The sequence below is a fragment of the Microcebus murinus genome, chromosome 17 (assembly GCF_040939455.1).
Source record: "Microcebus murinus isolate Inina chromosome 17, M.murinus_Inina_mat1.0, whole genome shotgun sequence".
Taxonomy (NCBI): Eukaryota; Metazoa; Chordata; class Mammalia; order Primates; family Cheirogaleidae; genus Microcebus; species Microcebus murinus.
The window spans coordinates 19063107-19078749 of NC_134120.1; the positions used below are offsets into that span (position 1 = coordinate 19063107).

At 37.2% G+C, this 15643-nt stretch overlaps 1 protein-coding gene across 1 annotated transcript; it reads right to left on the minus strand.

Annotated features, from left to right (window-relative positions):
• Positions 1-982: 982 nt before the first annotated feature.
• LOC105860586 (dynactin-associated protein) lies at positions 983-8336 on the minus strand. The gene is made up of 3 exons (XM_020282310.2): positions 8004-8336; positions 3904-4068; positions 983-2112 (listed from the first exon to the last, which is right to left on the minus strand). The coding sequence occupies exons 1-3, from the start codon at positions 8058-8060 to the stop codon at positions 1681-1683; spliced, it is 654 nt and encodes a 217-aa protein (XP_020137899.2). The 5' UTR covers positions 8061-8336; the 3' UTR covers positions 983-1680.
• Positions 8337-15643: the final 7307 nt, after the last annotated feature.

Consider the following 15643-nt stretch of genomic DNA (forward strand, 5'->3'; position numbering starts at 1 on the left):
TTGATCATTGGTTAAGCAAGTTTTTGTATGTAGCTAGGTCTATAATTTCTTTCCTTCTTGTATGCCTTGATCACAATTCTCTGATTTTTAATATTTCAAATTATAATTTATACCACTCTAACTAACATCATTATTATTATAGATTAAATCAGTTATTCTCAAATCTTTCTAGACATTACAAACATCTACGAAGTTTGTAAATTATAGGTTTCTGGTTCTAATCTAAAGATCCTGATTTTGTAAGTCTGGGGCATCATCAATTATAATTTAAATCTGCCAGAATTATTAAGAATTCAAAATTAACTGATTCTAAATTAAGGAATTTACTACTTAATCTACTTTGCTATTTTCTTCTTCTATACCTTCTTCAGTGTTTAGTACACAGTTGGGACTTAAGAAATTTCATTTAATTGAGTGACTTAAAAGACTGCAAAAAATTAATTGTTTAATTTTGAAATACAGATTTGAGTGCACTTTCAATAATATTAATGCAAACAGAATACCATTTCTTAAAAGGCAATATAATCTAAGGAAAAATTGAAGAAACATAACAAATTTCACCATAGAGGAAACAGTTATTATAAATCCTAAATTTTTTTCTACGTCAATTTGTTTATATCTCCCCTTATGAAATTTTTGTTCATCATGCACGTGATCTGTGCACAGAGGAACACAAGAATCTGAACTGAAACCAATACATATTAAAATCTAAATGGCTACTTATACTCTAAGATTGTATATAGAGTTTCTTAAAGATTTTTTAAGTTAGCAAATTGGATCACTTTTTCCATATGAAATTATATTATTTTGAATTATAGAAGTAGATTCTATAGATTAGATTCTTATAGCTTAAATGTTTGGGTTTTTTAAAACACATTAACTGCTGAGAGAATTGTATTTAGCTCACTCTAGTTTTGAACCCAGGGCTTCATGAAGCATATGTAACTCACACATCTCTTCACCTTGGGAGCCGCATAAACTATTTTTCAAGTTGCATAAAATTCACACACAGAAAACAATAAAACATAATAAATTTTTTCATTAAATTAGAAAGGATTGTTTTGTTTTTGAAGTTTTTATGCTATTTTCATAATAAAACACCATGGCTGGCCCCAAGGAAAGTTTTCTCTTTCTATTGTGGCAGTCAATGTGTTAAAAATAAAAAGAGTTTAACAGTTTTAGAAATCCTAAGTGTTGATATAGTGATGATTAGGGCAAATATTACATTATTTGTAGTCCAAACTATTGTTCGTTAAGTAGCATTGTGGTAGCTGCTGTAGGTATAGGGTACTAATAGCAATGATATAGAAATAACAATTGTAGAACCGGTAGCTACAATTTCAATTTGGGGGAAGACCGGTGCAGGAGTAGTTGTAGGCTGATTTTTAGTGGTAATAATTACAGGGTAACTTGATATGGAACAGGTCATTTTGATGATTTTTGGTAGTTCTATTAAGTTTAAAGTGGTAATAGTGGCAGCTGTGGTTGCAGGTTCAGATGAATAGGTGGAGATCATAAATTGCTGAAGGAAAGTGATGAGCATTGTTACTGCAGGTTAAATAGAAGTTACAGTAGTTATAGGGTAAGTGGAAGTGGTCGTGGCTGTATAGATTCATTTGAAGTAAATGTTGTGGATTCAGTTAAAGACATGGTGGAAGTGGTGAGTGTTTTGGTTGTCAGCTACCTTAGATTTATAGAAGCGCTTGGTTTTATTAAAGTTGTTGAAGTGTAGGTATCTCTGGTTCCACTTGAAGTGGTAGGGGTAGCTGTTGTGGTTGCAAGCCGCGTTGAAGTGGTAGGGGTTGTAGGTTCAGCTGAAGTGACGGTTGTGGCTGTTGTAGCAGTTGTAGTATCTGTTGAAGTGGTTGTCATTGTGGGTTCTGTTGAAGTGGTCACTATAGTTTGAGGAGTCGTAGAGGTTGTTCCAGGTGAGGTAACTATAGGCTCTCCACTGTTTCTAGGCAGCTGGATAACAACGGAGACATTGCCATTGCCTTTATTATTCACCAGGCATATTATGAGCACTCCGATTGCTGTCGTTATCACACAGGCTAAGAGACAAGCCAGGAAGACTTTCCACAGGGACCAGTCATTGCGGCAACTTCCTTTCAACTAAGAAAAGTGTATGAAAAACAAAAATGCTTGTGATTCACATCTCTTTGTTATTATTTATAATTTATTGCATTAACATCATTTGAATCGCTATGTATCTCTGAAGTTTAGACTTCAAGTCCAGTTTTTCATTCAGATGGAAATACTTGTATGCTGTCCCTAATATTTGAAGGAAGATAAATCTGCCAGTATCTCACCTTCTCTTATTCTATTTTCCAGTTGGGGGGCTTTGGTTTTTTTTTTATTTTTAATAAACTTTACTTATTTTTCAGAGCAGTTTCATTTCACAGAAAACCTGAGCAGAAAACACAGAGATTTCCTATATGGCCCCTACCCCACTAGAGTGGTGGATTTGTTACAATTAATGAACCTACAATGACATGTCATTGGTGATACGTCATTATCAACCAGAGTCCATAGCTTACTTTAGGGTTCGCTATTGGTGCTGTACATTTTATGGGTTTGGAAAAATGTATAATGACATGTATCCACCGTTACAGTGCCACACAGAGTAGTTTCACTGCCCTAGAAGTTGTCCGTGGTCCACTTATTCTTCCCTCCATCACCCCCACCATTGTCTTTTTTTGTGAGCAGAAGAGCACAAACTTTAAACGGTAAATTGCCCATCAAGTACTTAATCCTCCACTGGATATTGTCATTATCCCAAACTGTTCCACTTCCAAAATCACTTCCTCAAGAATCCTATCCTCTAACCACCACATCCTCTCCTTCCAGCTTGTTGGTTTCACAATTCCACAATGACTTTCCTTCATTTTTATTGAAACTTTTGGTTCAGCAGCCCTTACTTCACACACATCCCTCCTTATCCACCTTTTTTTGGATGGTCCATTATTTCAATAATGCTCTTGCTAATTCCCTAAAATCTCTTGCATTTCCCTGTTCTCATCTCTCCTTGCTGGCAAATCAATAACTATTTGGTTTCTCTGGACCTTCCCTGGAGCAGCCAGATTGTTGGGGAAAGCCAAGCACCAGAGCAGAATGAGACTCGATATAAATGCATGGTCACCATCCTCAGATGAATTTTCTGCACTGCTCTACCATCCTATTGTATTGCTCTGATTAAGATACTCCCTCATTTTTTAAGTACTTTCTCACCCTTCTTTTCTCAAACCTGTAACTTTCACCCACCAACGCTCACACACAATTGTTCCTCCTCATCCCTATCAAATGACTTCATATCCTTCCTGCTTCATTGGGAAACTTGAAACCATCAAACAGGAACTCTTTCAAACCCCAACTAGCTACCAAACCTGAAAACCTAAACCTACCTGGACTCCACCTCTCCTTCTTTGCTCCACTGACATAGAGAGGAAATATCCTTCTCTCTGCCTGAAACTAAACCCCTGTCTGTCCTTTGGATCCCATCTCCTCTGGCTTCCCCAGAAACTTTTCTCCCTTGATCACCCTTCCTCTCTAACAGAACACTTGACCACTCTCCTCCTGAACACCTCCTTCCTCATAACACTTGAACCCACTCAAATCTCTCCCATCTTAAACAAACAAACAAAATCTCCTTTGATTCTAAATGCCCCTCTGGCTACTGTCCTTTCTCTCTGGAAAATGATATTTCTTGAGAGTTGTCTAGATGCAACATCTCAGTTTGCACAGTCTTCAACCCAATCCTGTCTGGCGTGGGCCTCCATCATGCTTAACATAAATGTAAATGAATTAAGTAAGTAAATACATTTTGGGGGAAAGAATAGACAAAGGACACCCCCCCATGTAGAGCCCAATCACAACCTGAACAAAAGCTGCTATGCCAAACGTTACCTGCATGTTGCATGATTCTGGCTGTGGGCATCTGGAATGTTGAAGGATGCCTGGGCTCACCCAGACCCCAGTCAAGTTGGAGGAGACATCACAGGTTGTATCATTTGAAGGTGGACACCAGCGTGTGGAGCTGGGAGCCTCTTGGTCATTTGGACACATGACTGGCTACAGAGATGGAGTGGAAGTGAATAACAGCAAACCATGGTGTTGAATTGCTAAAATAAAACTCTTCTGTCAAAAATACACAAGAGTGTGACTTTTGAAAGGAATGTATTCTTATCCTCTAAAGAAAAAAAATCTAGACAGATTATTATGTATTACATTTTAATTAATTTTTGTAAATTAACAAAGTTCTAGCTCAGAAACACATATCCTCTTCTTCATCAAAAGACATAAATGTATTGACTATCCTCGTGTTGTAAGCTTCTCTAGGTAAAGTACATATTATGAGGCCTCTGTAAGAAATAGGATAGCAGAGCTGAAGAAATCCGTGCAGTTTATCAGGAACAACCTGTTCAGGTCATTTTGAAAGTAAGGATATTGAAGCAAAAAGAGTTGAAGTGATTTGCTATCATGATACAATAGCAAGCCCTAGAGCTCAGAACTTCTAGTGTTAAGGATTGTGAACTTTCCACTACCCTACACTGTGTATAGAATTTTATTATGTTATACTACGCTATGGTAATATATTAATATAATGTGCACTATATTATACTAACAACAAATTCTCATACAAAGTGACTACTTTGTATAATTCATACCATGCTCTATCCAATAGAACCTGCAAGCCTGTAACAGGAAACAGAAGACAAATCATTTGTCAAGTTTGCGAAACATTTTTGTTGGGTTCCTCTTAGATACACAGCAGCGTGAAAACCGTCCACAACAACAACAAAAAAGTCCCTTCTCTCACAGAGCTTGTTTGCTAACAAGGAGGCACAACAGATTAGTTATAATTAACAAATAAATGAAATAATTGTAAAATATTGTCTAGAGGAAGGGATGAGTAAGGATTGAAAATGAGTGAGTTTGGTGGGAAGAGGTGTGTTAAAATAGAGGAAAGCATGAGAGAATGTGAAAATGAGAGGAGTAGGTTCAGGAATTTATTGATCTTGAGTAAATGTTTCATTACATATCAAAAATGATGTAGAATTGTCTAGGGCTCTTCATATCACAGGATGGTGATGTTTACTTTCTAGCTGTGAATCAAGGGCTTCGTTGGCCACTCTTTAATCAACTTCAAAAGGGGATACTAAAATTACCCACTTGGAGATTTGCTGTGATGATTACTGAGTAAATAACTACAAAATACTTACAGCAATGTCTGGCACATAGTATGCACTCAATAAGTTTTAATTATCATTACTGGTAGTAGTAGCAGTATTGTTGTCACTATTGCTACTCTACTAGTTGTCTTTGATTGTGTTGATTTAGTAACCCATTACTAAATAGTTACAGAAATTGCTGGCCAACCACTAGTGAGTTCCATTAAAACTGTCAAACTAGAATTCTATATACTTATTAGCCCATTAGGAGCTATCATTCAAAATACAAAAAAAATACAATTGCCATTAGATATATAGAAGATATTGATTGATTACTTGGCAGTAATCAATTAGTTAAATTAATTTTTTTTAAGTTTTCTCTTTCTTTTATATCAAAGAAATAAAGATATCAGCTGTATGTTTTATTCAATATGATTAACCACTTCGGTACTGTGCTCAACGGCCACGAAACCTTGCCCACAGCCGGCACTCATAGTCCACACGATAGTTTGTGCTGTTCATTGACAACGAATCTGTTTTGCTCTTGTGTGATGAGGAAAGCTTTGAAGCACTCAAAGTTTGTTTTACTTTACAGGCAGATTTACTTGTAATGTAAATCAGAATAGGTAACATATACATATATGTTTGTTATTTTTAAAAGTTCACAATTTTATTTTGATAAATGAAAAATTAGAAAAGTCATATCATGGCTGTCGGCTAAAGTCGCTGTGCGTGTTCATCTGCGGCTATCAACTATAGTTGACGCTTGTACCAAAGTGGTTAAACAAAATTCTACCTGTTATTCATTAGGCATATTTGAGGAAAGTTAAACTGACCTTTATTAACACCCTTGCAGGCAGGCTCAGTGGCTCATGCCTGTAATCCTAGCACTCTGGGAGGCCCAGGCGGGAGGATCACTTGAGCTCAGGAGTTTGAGACCAGACTGAGCAACAGCGAAACCCCGTCTCTACTTAAAATAGAAAACATTAGCCAGGTGTGCTGGCACACACCTGTAGTCTCAGCTACTCGGGAGGCTGAGACAGGAGGATGGCTTGAACCCGGGAATTCGAGGTTGCTGTGAGGTAGGCTGATGCAACAGGCTAGCCCGGACAAAAGGCTAGAGTGCCGTTTCCCGTCCCTCCCCGCTCCCCCCCCCCCAAAAAAAAGAATACACCCTGCTTATTTTCCTTGGTTCTGATCCTGTTGCCTTAGTTATATCCAATTTGCCTGTGATTTATGAACTTGGACATTTTAATGCACTTTGTAAACAAAGTAAATCTTACTCACTAGGCCAGTTTTCCACAATTTTCTGGTCCAGTTGGAATCACAGCCCTTTTAAAGAGGAAGGTGATATTTGGGTCTAACTGTGGGTGGAGAGCTTATGATCTAGGCCAGCTTTGGGATAATAATTTCTAGTACAGGTGGAGTCTCTATACAAAATTGGAATAGTTGCACAGCTGTAAATAATGTTTAATGAGATCATCAGCATTAGCTAATAATAGCCATAGGCAACTAAAGTGCATTAGCTTTATTTTCCAAAGGAAGTTCTATAGGGTTTTTCCCCTAAATTTATGAGGATTAACTTAAGATCTCTTGTATCCCTAAGAGAAAAACAAAAACACCCACATTTCTTTTCTGTTCATTTATAATCTTCAAATAATTTTTAAACCCCATTATTGAATTTAGTCTTAAGAGAAAAACACTTTTATAACTATGTCCAAATATCTATAATAAAGTCAAATATTTAGTCAGCTATCCAGATATATGCTGTCAAAAACAATTTAAGATAATTATTCTCAACATCTTCAAATTTGTTGTTTTCTAGAGAAACTATCAAGGTGATGAATACCTGGCTATAGGGAATTTCTTTTTTCCATCTGAGTATTTGGGCATCTTGAAGATCCAATCATAGAATAGTCAGACTCAGGAGTGACAAAGAGCATCTCAGGAGGGTCCTTTGATAACTCAAAGGGACAACCTTTTTCTTTTGGTGAACCAGGACTCCTCCATGAAATTCTTTTATTCAACTAATGCTTACCAAGAAACAAGACTTTCTTCTTTGGTTTATCTCATAAGTGATTAATAGTGGCTGATTGCCACAGTGCCATATGGCAAAGACAATGGAATATTAAAAATCTTTACACGCTTTTTATTTATTCTTCAGGCAGTGTATTTTAACTTACCACTTAAATTTTAAACACCTGATATCTGATATCAAAGATTATTTGGTCAAATATAGCCAGATACATAAAATCTGTATATGATATATGTATGATATGATAACTGTATATGATTATGATAGCGATATACTGAAGGCTTGGTTCTTGGTATAAAAATACTTTTTAAAAAATAGGCAAAATTATCATCTTTTTACATGAAGCAGGTATTTTTAGAGAATTTTTTTCTTAGGCCTAAAGACAATATGTAGGATTAATATCTGGTTTTTCAGAGTATTTGGAAATCTGAGTTCTGACATGTCTAGAAATTACATATAAAAATCTCAGCATCAAATTGTAACTTAATAAATAACAATGACATTATTGGAGCTTTATACTTAGATGATGGTAACTATAGAAAGTTAAATAGATTTATTCGTATATCCTATGGTCATAGAAACATTCCTAATATTTTACATCTATAAATTTTTAATGTTTAAAATATAGCAAAATATAACATGAAAATTAAGGCAGAAAAATTACTACACGGTTACTCTTCTTTTTAGAGAAAAATGCAAAATTATGACCTTGACTACTAGTAGTAAAGAGGTTAGATTGTTTTTAAGGCTGAAAATGAGACTGTAATATAGGCAAAATATCAAAATGGAACAATACTCACTGGCTGATTTTCAGAGTGTTCAACATTCATTACATATTTTCCTTGCTTTTTGTCCATCTTGAGCTGCCAATATCACAAGCTAAACTCCAAGAATATTTTCCAATTTGTTCGTTGCCCTTTATACCTGCACTCATAAGAAGTAATTAAAACAACTGGTAGAAAATCCAGGATGATGCATCAGTACAGTGTGGATTAAACTAGATAATAAATTAATTATTCACTAAAACAGGATCCACCTTAGAGGAGGAGACAGAGTGTTAAATTATAGAAAGACAAAAGAAAACCAGTACTTCCTCTGACAGCTCTTGTGACTACCCCTAAACTCTCCTGATGGAAAGCAACTCTGAAAATCTTACATAATTCTTCCTTCCCTTCCTTCTATTTGGCCCCACTTTTCGACACCTGCCTTCTATTCAAGGACTCACAAAAGAAAAAAATTCTGAGGTGCAGGTTTTCCATTGCTTTCTCTCTACTCCAGCACAAATGCCTTCTCTTCCCTTGTTGGCACCATCTCTTAGGCACCTATAGCCTTAGGGACACTTCACCTTTTCAGTCCCTTGGGTTGGTGTCTGGAAGTCTGCTCCGTCAGTTGTTCAGGTAATTCACACACATTAAAAAACATTAGGGTCCATTTCCTAGACAATGTCAAAGGAATGATGGAATATTAAAAATCTTTAGGAAGAATGTTTTATTCTTTTTGTCAAGAAATCTAGTTTGCCCCAAGATGTAAAAGGATCAACTCTTTTATTGGTTTATTCACTAAACATGTGAGATCATTGAGTTTCAAAAGGGTGCTGGGCATTCTTCTCAAGCAAAAAGTTCAATAGCAAACAAAAGACCCCACATCTATCCCCTTTGTATATGACACTTTGGGTTTTGAAGTTTTTTTTAAAGTTTGAAATTTTTCTTAATAAATTTTACTGGATCACCTGAAGTAATACAGCCTCAAGCTTTAGAATATCAAGAACCTGGAAAACTGGTGAGGAACTGAGAAGCTGGGAAAAGACTTGTTCTAAAGAGGAGTTAAAAGCATAATGACTTGCTATACCACATGGATGAATCCTGAGGATATTATGCTAAATGAAATAAGCCAGTCACAAAAAGACAAACATTGTATAATTCCATTCATATGAAGTACCCTGTAGTAGTCAAAATCATAGAGACAGAAAATAGAATGGTGGCTGCCAGGGGCTGAGAGGAGAGGGAGAGGAGGAGTTATAGTTTAATGGGCATGGAGTTTCAGTTTGGAAAGATAAAAAGAGTTCTAGAAATGGATAGTGGCAATGGTTGTACAACATTATGAATGTATTTAATACCACTAAACTGTACACTTAAAAATGATTAAGATAATAAAGTCTGTTGTATGTATTTTTCCACAATAAAAAAATTGGCAAACAAAAACATGATGACTTCTTCCTGTTGAAACAAAACCAACAATACCCTTGTATGCCCATGGGGTACAAGGACAGACATGGGTTGAGGGTGTTAGTAATATATAACATGACCTCTGAATAAACTGATTTATTTGAAAATAAGAATAATATTATCATCAAACAAATGATAAAAATTTAACTGTGTTTTATGTAAATACATTTTTTAATTTATTTTTTAATTTTTTTGAGCATATTATGTGGGTACAAATGTTGAGGTTACGTATATTGCCCTTGTCCCCCCTCCCCCCTTGAGTAAGAGCTTCAAGCGTATCCATCCCCCAGTTGGTGCACATTGCACTCATTATGTATGTATTTATCCATCCCCTTCCCCTAACCTGCCCGACATCCAATAGATGTTATTCCTATATGTCCACTTAGGTGTTGATCAGTTAATACCAATTTGCTAGTTCAACTTCTGTGGAAAGCAATATGGAGATACCTTAAAGTGATACAAGTGGATCTACTATTTGATCCAGCAATCCCATTACTGGGCATCTACCCAAAAGAACAAAAGTCACTCTATGAAAAATATACCTGCACTAGAATGTTTATAGGAGCACAATTCACAATTGCAAAGATGTGGAAACAACCAAAGTAAATACATTTTTCAGAGGGATATTATCTTTATCCCACAAGAAACATCAACAGGGCTGTGAGTGGGGAAGGTTGAAAAAAAAAAAAAAGAAATACCAACAAGAGAGGTCCTTTTCTGAGAGGCTGAAGACCTAAGGAAGGAACTGTCAGGGAAAAACTTTGTCTGATGTAATAATCCTTAAGATAAGGTGTGCAGCCCTCATGTCCCTCCTAACCGGCCCATGGACACGGCCCGGGTCGCGGTGGTTGGGGCAGGCCAGATGGGGCTCACCACCATGGTGTGCATGTCCAGACTGGCCCCCCATGCTCCTTGACTGTCATCTCGACAAGTTTGCTCCTGACACCACCAGTGATGTGGCAGCCAGGATACTTATTCCTCACGCTTATCCAGGTGAGAGAGACTTCAGCTCCTCTGTCGGAGATGGTGGATGTGGGATGGAATGATGTTGGTGGAGTTCTGCCAGCAGAGATGGCTGGCTGTGTACAGAAGTATAATGTGCAGCTTTAACATCCTGTTGGGTCATCTCCCAGGAAAGGTTCATTTATGCCTTAATCAGGGGATTTATGCAAAGGAAAAAAAAATCATTTTATCAAAAAGACATATGCTCTCAAATGTTTATTGCAGCACAATTCACAATTGCAAAGATGTGGAATCAATCCAAGTGCCCATCAATAAACAAGCAGATTAATAAAATGTGGTATATGTATACCATGGAATACTAGTCAGCCATAAAAAAGTGGTACACTATTAATAATACCTTTTGTAGCAACCTGGATGGAACCAAAGACCATTCTTCTAAGTGAAGTATCACAAGAATGGAAAAGCAAACATCACATATACCCAGTATTAAATTGGAATTAATCATTCAACACTCATGGGCACATATGGAAGTAAAATTCAATGGAAACCAAGCAGGTGAAAGGGTGGAAAGGGGCAGGTAAATTCACACCTAACAGGTACAATGCACTCTATCTGAGTGATGGGCACACTTATAACTTTAACTCAAACTATACAAAAACAATTCATGTAACCAAAATGTTTGTACCCCTATAATATTCTGAATTAAACACACACACACACACACACACACACACACAAGAATAGCTTTAACCATAGAGGGATCATAGCAAATGGTGCTACTCTTGGACAGCCTCTGACATAAGATTTGATTAACATAATATTACTGACATTATAGAGATGGTTGTGCCTATTCCAATGGGTGTACCACACTGCTCATAGCTAATCCTTGTAATATCTGTAAGAATTTATAAGAATTAAGTATTATTATCCTTACTTTTCTGATGAGACACATATGCTTCATAAACCCAAGCTAAGATTAGAGTGTGTGGCTCTCAAGCTCTCCATTCATTTCTTGTCTATAATCATATATTAATTGTCTCTTGTGTACTGTACCATTCCCTAAAGAGGACTCCCAGAAAAGGTGAAAGACAACTTGGAGGTCAAATTCGTCATACAGATGATAGAACTATCGTCATACCTTTACAGATTCTGGTGATGTATGCCAAGATTCATCAGGGAAGTATGGATGTTTACTGGCAGCAAAGCCAGTAATTAAACCTGCCCACAAACCAGAGATTGCTGGAATTCAGGCTATAAATAACAGCAAGGATTTAGCAACTCCCAGGGTGGAGGCACCCGTCATCATCCATGCTGACCCTGCAAGTCTTGACTAAGCATCAGACAACTGTTAGGACATTCACAGAGCATGGGGATTGGCAATCAGCCACGCAGGCCAAGTCTTATTTGAAGACAGCAGGGCCCTAGATATGGGAGCTGAGGGCCACCCACCAAAAGGGACTACAGCTTGCAGAGATGGGCACAAGAAGACTAAGCAAGTCCTTGTTAAAAAATATATATATATGCAGCAAATAAATTGGTTATTGGAGTGAGCACTCAGAATAGAAATCTCAGAAAATTTCAGGGATGTGAAGTGAAGAAATTGGGGTTTGTAAGGTTCAGAACCATAACTGGGTTATCAGATCTGGATCCCAGATTGGGGTCAACTCTAAAGCTAGGATTAGAGGGAGGTCCAAGGGCTCAGTGGTGAGACATCATAGCCCTGCTCAGGGCTGCAGCAGCCTAGCTGGAGGTCCAGTGGATGGTGCAGATCCGGCAGTCCCAGAGTTCAAAATGAGATCTTGGCTTATTTCCTCACCTCACTTGGGGTGGAGGGTGTGGTGGTAAAAGACAAGGGCTCTATGGAGGTGGAGCAGCTCATAGAACTCCTGTCTGAGTCAGACTTGGATCTGGGACAACGATGGAGATCAAGGCAGTTCAAACGAGGTAGCAGTGAATTCAGCATTGAGGAGCTGGTGGGGAGGGAGCAGGCAGGCAAAGTCAGGTGGATAAGTGAAAATAAAGCCACCGGGGCCAATGGCCAAAATATTAGGAAAGCAAAGGAAGTGATCTTTGAGAGATGAAGCAGGTCACAGTTTGGAAGAGGCAAGTTGGGATCTGGATCTTGAAGGTCCTCACTGCCGGTGGATGGGGAGAGAGGAGGAAGGGAAAATTGTAGAAAAGAGCAGCTGAGACCAACACAAAGAGGCAGAAAGCAGGAAGAGCAGTCTGGACGTAGAGTAAGGCTGTAATGGAAGGCAAAATCGATTACACAGAAAGGGGAAAGAGAAAAGTCAGGATGTGAACTTTAAAATATGAATTGAGAAATGAACGAGACAGTAGTCTTTGAAAAGCAGATGTGGCATAACTAATTTTGTAGCCACTATTGTTGGTAAACAAAGAAAGATTACAAATATCCCCAAATTAATTCTAGTTATAATACTGGTATTGATAGTGCTGACTGCCTTTTGTGTCTCCTGCTCAGTGTCGGATGTGGAAATACGAATAGCGATCCCAACCTCAGCCCTGAGGAGGACCACACACACGTGGTTCTCCCAACTTCCGCCTTTGCCCCCTCTGATTCATACTTCACAAGATAGCCAGAATGTTATTGCAAAATGTCAACCTGTTTATACCACTATCCTGCTCAGAACCCCTAAACAGCATCCCGCTCCCCTTAAAGTCCCAAGTCCTTTCCAAGGCCAGGAGTCGCTGAGCTTTCTGGCCCCTGCCCGCCTCTGAATCCCCATGGCACACTATTTTACACATCACGTACCATGCCCCCTGCACATCATCTTAAAAAAATGTATTAGGAAACATTTCGAACACACAAAAAAGTATTAAGAATAATCTGGTAAATAGGCAAATTCCCATTACCCTGCTCAAGCAGTAACATTTTTTTGACACACAATTACAGCCACCTCTGTACCTATGCCTGAGCATGTCCCCTCCTGCTCTCTCACCCTTCCTACCAGAGGTGATTATTCTGCTTAATTTCATGCTTATACTTCCCTTTTTTTAGTGTTTTAATATATTTTGAAAATATATAGTATTGTTTACATGTTTTAAAATGTATATGACTCCAATAATGTTGTATTTTTCCACAATCGGGTGGTGGGGAGATTGCCCAGATCACATTTATAAAACTCAACTACATGGGCATTTGCAACCCTATTTCATTCATTTGCACTATTTTGTAGTATTTCATTGATTGATGACATCACAATTATTGATCTATTCTCCTGTCAATGGAAATTGAGTTTGGTTCCCTTTTTAGCGCAATGATGCTATGTTTCTAGGTGTATAATTAAAACTGAAATTCCTGGATCATCCAATCTGTGTTTTTCAACGATATCATATAATCCCAAAATTGTTTGCAAGATTGTATGAATATTCACTTCCATAAAAACATTTCTATTTTTTATAAGTACCAACACAGTGGAATGTTTAACTTTGCTAATGTGTATTGTGTAAAAAATATGCTGCTTATTTCACATTTTTTCATCCTGCTTATATGTAAATTAGAGTTTGTGGGCCTTTATTTTTGAGTTACACAACAGATGTTTGTTGTGGGAATATCTGCTTCCTTTTTTTTTTTTTTCTTTTTTTCATTGCTTTGTATGTCTTTGAGAAATAAGTGAAAGAGATTCAGAACCAGGTAGCTGTTTTCATGCTACAGGAATCAGAAAGCTTCCGTCTTTTTGTCATACATTTTTTTGGATGTGATCACATTATACACACACACACACATACAATATCATCTTTTTCGCTTGGCATTTTAACATATGCATTTGCTCCAATAATTTAAAATCTTTTTTAAAAACGTCACATTTAATGCCAATATAATCATACCATGTAGGATGTGACATAGTTGAGCTAACTTGTCCTGTAATATTGCCTCTCTAAGTTGTTGTACGTCTGCAATTATGAGTAATAGTGGAATGTGTTATTATCTATATTTTAAGCTATTTTCTGGTGGGCAATTCCCAGTAGTTGGGATTACAGAGTCAAAGGATATGGGTATTTTATCACCCTTAATACAAACTGCTTTCCAAAATGCTACACAATTTTTGATTTGCCAAAAATATTGACAGCACATGTCCAAACACATGATCAGTAGTGTTGAGTAAGATAATATTTACATATAACACTAATTAAACAGGTGAAGAGTGTAATTTTTTATTTATCTGTTATTATTGAGTTTAAACATGTTCCCATTACTTTGTAAATAGTTGTATTTTATGTGCTTTTGGCTCCCCCAGTCAGAATGCCTTTTATTAAAAAGTCCGAAAACAATAGGTGCTGGTGCGGATGCAGAGAGAAAGGAATGCTTACACACTGTTGGCGGGGACTGCAAATAATTACAATGGGTATCTGCCCAAAGGAAAAGAAGCTGTATCATCAGAAAGACACCTACACTAGAATATTTGTTGCATCACAATTCTCAATCACAAAGGTGTGGAATCAGCCTAAGTGACCATCATTTCATCAGTGGATTAATAAAATGTGGTATATGTATACTATGGAATACTACTCAGCCATAAAAAAAAATGAATTAATGTCCTTTACAGCAATATGGAACTAAAGACGATTATTCTAAGTGAACTATCTCAGTACTGGAAAACCACATGCTACGTGTAATCTCTAATAAATTGGAAATAATCGATGGGCAAGAGGGGCACAGAGGGAAGTCACTGGAAATCTAGAAGGGGGAAAGGGAGAGGAGGGGACAGGTAAAAACCTACCTAATGGGTACAATGAACACTAGTCTGGTGATGGGCACACTAATAGCCCTGACCCAAGCATTATAGAAGCTATCCCTGTAACAAAAACATTTGTACCCCCTTAATAGTTTGAAATAAAAAATATAGAACTATATATATGGAAAAAGAGAGGCCTCAGTGCAGTGAGCAGCATACAGGCAGAGCACACCCAGTTCAAAACAGGACAGTACAATGCTCTCTGACAATGAGAATTGGTGTATTATTTCTCATTGGCTGAGCATGTTTAATGTCATGTAGTTGTATAGCACTTAATGGCTAAGAACATACAAGAACATATACTATAACATGTATGTTTGTATATGCATGTATACATTTTTCAGGAAGAAATTTCAGAGACAAATGGCTTTATAACAAGTCATTACTGCACAAAGAAACATGAAACAGGATACACCTAAATTTCTGTGTCCTTATTAATACTTATATATAATTTTTGATATGTCTATTGAAAATGTTAAAAGACACTAAACTCTA